Here is a 5,098-nt window from a genome sequence, read left to right as displayed (position 1 = left end):
TAATATTCTAATTTTCTGATACGCTGAATTTGAGATTTTCATTTGTTCTCATTTGTAATCATCAAAATTAAACGAAATAAACATTTGAAATATATGAGTTTGTATGTAATGTATGAATATAATATACAAGTTTCACTTTTTAAACGGAATTACTGAAATAAATCTAYTTTTTCATGATATTCTAATTTTATGACCAGCACCTGTAGAGGTGATTGGGCCTTTGCTGACCGAATATTAAGAAGTAAACTGTTCCACAGCTTTGGAGCAGCTATTGCAGAGACTGTTGAGGCTTTTAAATCTTTGCTGAAGACCCATTTATTTTCTTTGGCTTATGTTTAAGATTTGGAGGTTCAGTTAGAGCCTTTTCATATATTGTTTCTGTATTTGCATCTATTATTTGTTTTGTTCTTTGATGTCTTGACTGAACTGTGAAGCACTTTGGTCAGCTTTTGTTATTAATGTGCTATACAAATAAATTTGACATTGACAGTGAAGCTCAATCCACCCGGACCCCAATTTATCTGAAAAAGTAGTATCTGCACATACAAAAATGGTTATACCTCAAAAAACTATTAAACATAGGAGCTTCATTTCGTTGGTTGTCTAGCTCTGATGAGGTCCATCAGGTCAACCAATGCTGAGACTTGAGTTCTGGTGCCTTTTTGCGTGCGGGGGTCATTATATTACCGCTATGCGGTTTCTAGATTTTAAGGCTTGACCAAAATGGCTATAGCTCCATTTCTCAACATTCAATGACTTGATATGCATATTGGGAGATTTATTTGTCAATTATGATTAACTTGAGAAGGTAAACAGAACCAAACCCTGAATGAAAACAGAACAGTTTATCAGTTCGTTTACTCCTTTTAATGGATAAAAAAATACTTCTCTGAGCAAAGAGACTATCAGATCCTGTCTGCAGTGCAAACTAGGAACCAAAACAATAGTGACCTCCAGATGATAACAAATGGAGCAACACAAGATGAGGTAAATAGCACAATTTACAATTAATCATGCTCCAAATTCACAATAACAAGAACAACAATAATTATCAATACAGCTAGAAAAAAATCTGCAACAACAAAAAAGATACAGACTTATGATACAAGGCATGTGTTGCCCACAAGGATTGTCCTGTTCTCTACTGTCATTTTCTTTCTGTACACTAAAGCTGCCCAATCATGCTGCTGATCCGTCACCGGCAGCAACTCTACAGTGCACAGGGTCATGAACACACTATCTGACCACCAGGCATGAAACGCAGAGTTTAGAGGGTCCGATGCAATCGTCATGGCAAAAGGCACCGCAGCCTTGGCACATGATCATGGCTTTGAGACGACACGAGCACTTGAGTGCTACCTCCTCAGCCGCATTATCCGTGAAGGCCTGGATGCTGAGGGTGGTGTGGCTGGAGGCCAGGCGGGGGCACAGCTGAAGGACACCGTCAGCCATTCCCCGGGAGAAACCACCATTGTCCATCATAGATACGTTAGCTGTGTAGCTAACACTTTGTTTAGGGAGCTTCCCATATAGCTGAAAGGGAAGGGAGGAGGAAGAAGGTGAAGAGGAGGAGGAGGAAGGGGAGCTGGCTGAACATGGAGCTTTGCTGTGCTCCTTCTTGGCTATCCTGGCCAAAGTCATTTCCATGTTGAGAAGACCCTCCATTGCTCCTCCACTCAGGTAGCCATCGATAGAGTTCCCAGGTTCTTTCTTGGTTCCATTGATGGGCATGATAGGCCCAGATTTGGCAAGAGCTTGGCARGAAGATCTTGGACCACCTTCATTTTTCACAATGGGGGTAGGGGACAGCTGCTGTTGGTGAAAATGTGGGGGCTGAGGCTGCAGGGGTCTTATATTCACCTTAATCATTGCTTTGTTTTCAGTGAGGTGGGATTCTGCATGGGTAGGTGATGGGGTACTGGGTACAATCTGATAGGTTGGTTGATCTGGGGTGGCTCTCTGGGAAAGCTGAGGAGACTCTTTAAAAGCTGCAGTTTCCACAGAAGCCAGAGAAGCAATGTCTGACCTACTTTTGGATGACAACGGCACAGAGGTGATGACTGGAACAGCACCAGAAATCTGCTGGGGCTGATACTGAGATGCCTCTGAGGCCTCAGTGAGGCAAGAGACTGGATAACCCGTTGGTGACTTGGTGGTCTGAGTCAAGTCCATGCTAGAGGGTAAGTCAGGGAACTCAGGCTTAATGTGAGCTCCTAGGTTCCTTGTTGTTGAAGGTTTGTTTTGGGAAACTGGTAGTCGGCTAATCTCCAATCTGTTTGCAGAGTGGGAAGGTAAAACCTTCTCCAGAGGCAAACTTCCTTGGAGCAGCTGAGTTACCAAGGGGTTGTTGGCTTCCACGGTGGACACTGGTCTGGCTGAAGCAGCCAGTTTTTTAGAGACAGATGCAACATGTGGGTGTGTGACAGTAGAGCTCAAAACTCCATGAAACCCATCTTCAGCAGAACTAGGTCTGGAGGTTTGACTGTCTTCTGTAATTTCAATTTTGACCACAACATTGTTCTCTCTTAATCCTTGAGGATGAGCAGTAGAAAAAGAGCGGTGGTCCGGGGGATAAGGGTTACGATGTTGTGGCTGAGGCAGACCATTGGGGTAACGAGGCTGAATGACTGTCTGACCTTGGCGGCTGGACATGTTGGCCTGAATGACGGGTTGCTGGTTTTGAGTAGGGGGGCTACAGATGACCAACGGCCCATTTTGTTGGGTTGTCAGTTGCGAGCACCAATGTGGGTCTGAGGACTGTTGCTGCTCGTCCTCCTGGCTCTCATTCTCACAGTCTGAGGCAGTTTCTGTTGAGTCACTGTGTGTGTCAGCCTCATCGTACTTCTTCTTACAAACATTAATTACTTCCACACATTGGGGAGAGGAAATATCTGTGGGCCGGTCTACATGGTGAGATCCATGCTGGATAACGCCACCCAGTCCAACCTCCTTCCCTTTTTCCTGCTCTTTGGTCTGACTAGCCAAAGTCTGAATGACATCCACACCCTGAGCCCCAAATCTAGGAAGGGAATCTGGGATTGAAGTCTGGGTCAGTGTAGGTTTCTCAAAACCTTTATCTGTCATGTCTGAGGAGGAAGAGGAGGCAGTAGCAGGCTTGAGCAGCTGGGCTTCTTGGTTTGACGTTGTGGCTGATGTCTCAAATGTGGCGTCAGGTTCTGGGAAGAATGTACAAGTCTTGTCTGTGAATCTACTGGAGGAATTCTGGACAGTGACGGATGTTTCGTCCACATCTTTGCAAGCCTTTGACATGGTGGCAGACCGGTCTTGCAGAGGACTCAAGGTCTGTGGGGACTCCAAGGATGTGGAAGTTGATGTATTGGACAATGAAGGGGAAGAGTGTGAGGTGGGTTCTATATTGAGAAGCTGTAGTTGTGTTCTAGACGAATTAGGTTCTGAAGATGATTCCTGCTCCTCCATGTCATTACATCTTCTTCCATCTCCTCCTCCTCCTCCTCCTCCTCCTCCTCCTCCTCCGGGCTCGATAGGTCCTGGATGCTCTCGTGTTCGTCGTCCATTGCTGCTATCCGGTAACCCAGTAGCAGGCCACAGCCGGACACTGGCCGTCCCTGACCCCTCGGCAGAGGCCGCAACAGCAGCAGCGGCTTCGCGCTGCGCACGGGCTTGCTGGGCACGGGCCTTGATGTCTGCCAGCGTCCGCGCGCCCCCCGTCCCCGACCTCCGCGAGCCCTCGCCAGGGGGGACAATCCGAGGGCAGATTTGGTAGGTGGAGTGTCCTTTGACCCAGGGTGGTTTGATCCTGGATAGTTGAATCTAGAACACAAAAACAGCAACAAGACAGTTATCTCTGTGTTTGAGAAGATGAAAGGCTGAGCAACATATTGAATATATTAAGGTAAAGAGTTTCCCATGTGTGCTTTATCATTAATTATGTTTTGTATATTGAACTGAAATTTTAAACACGTATCAGGGAAACTGTTCAACACGTGTTAACAAGCGTTAAAAAAATGGTAAAAAAAATATGTGTCTGAAGAAAAACAGTTCTAGACCTTTCTTCTAGAAGCCAAACAACTACTGTAATTGGCTTTGCATTTTCACATAGAGATCTCTGCAAGATCTGTGTATCTGATTTAGACGTGTTAAGTCGTTGCATCGCAATCAAAATTATTAAAAAATTTCTAATTGCTGCCATCTGCTATATCATATTAGAAACTGAGCGAGAGTTTGTCAAAACTTATGTTTGAAAAAATCTTAAATACCTACAAGGTTCAGAGGCTAATAGAAACAATTACCTATGCTAACATATAAATTAAAAGCTTGTTCAGGTGCTTGAACCAAACTACAGTATGTAAACAACTGACTGAAACTGTTATCCCCAGGATGTATTAATGTGTGAAAGATTTCCTTTTAACAAAATTTAGTTTTCGTTACCACTATTATTATTTCTGAACTTTAAAAACATAAAATTCACAGTGATGGAATGTCGTAGTTTAAGTACCCTTTTTTCTTAAGTTTTATTGAACATAACAGAAGGTAACAAAAATATTACAAATATATATATTGATACACTCAAAAAGGAGTGGGTAGAAGTATACACTTTTCTTAGCCCATCCCATTCCCTGCAACCTTATTCCCATCACTTATTCATCAAGATAATTATTCTTAACTGATTACAAATTAATAAATCCAACAACACTGTTGTGGAATACTTATTTTCTGTATCACCTTGACACTGACCACTTGTTCCTGTTCCTGAAGATATGAACACTTGTTCATATCTTGTGATATCCTTCCGGACGTCAGCATCAAGTTGACCTATTTCCGTGTATCAGGATGGGGCAGGTTATGATTGGTTGTTCATTCTCACACGATGTTAGATGACAGAATGCTGTATATGAGGCCTCTCGAGACACAGTGTTCAACAGAGTTAGACAGTGAGCAGTGTGGAGAGACAGACAGAGAGGCACAGAGACAGGCCACGTTCTCTGTGTTTCCTGTTGTTGCAATAAAACTCAGCTGAAAATCTCACAAATGTTGGCGTTGTCACAGGCACCACTAGGAGATCGACGGACCAAGGCCACATTGCAGGTGGACTGATGTGAGTGAGCAAGGACTGGAC

General features: G+C 43.8%; 1 protein-coding gene across 2 annotated transcripts in view; it reads right to left on the bottom strand.

The window, feature by feature from the left end:
- Window positions 1-848: 848 nt before the first annotated feature.
- asxl1 (ASXL transcriptional regulator 1) overlaps window positions 849-5,098 on the bottom strand; it is a 44,433-nt gene continuing 40,183 nt past the window's right edge. For both annotated transcript variants that reach the window (XM_014031322.1, XM_014031323.1), the window contains one exon: window positions 849-3,792. In XM_014031322.1, the coding sequence (XP_013886776.1) occupies window positions 1,237-3,792 (2,556 nt within the window). In that variant the 3' untranslated portion in view covers window positions 849-1,236. The remainder of the gene's footprint in view (window positions 3,793-5,098) is intronic.

This window comes from Austrofundulus limnaeus, unplaced genomic scaffold (genome assembly GCF_001266775.1).
Source record: "Austrofundulus limnaeus strain Quisiro unplaced genomic scaffold, Austrofundulus_limnaeus-1.0 Scaffold1224, whole genome shotgun sequence".
Taxonomy (NCBI): domain Eukaryota; kingdom Metazoa; phylum Chordata; class Actinopteri; order Cyprinodontiformes; family Rivulidae; genus Austrofundulus; species Austrofundulus limnaeus.
This window is presented reverse-complemented; position numbering and strand designations above follow the sequence as displayed.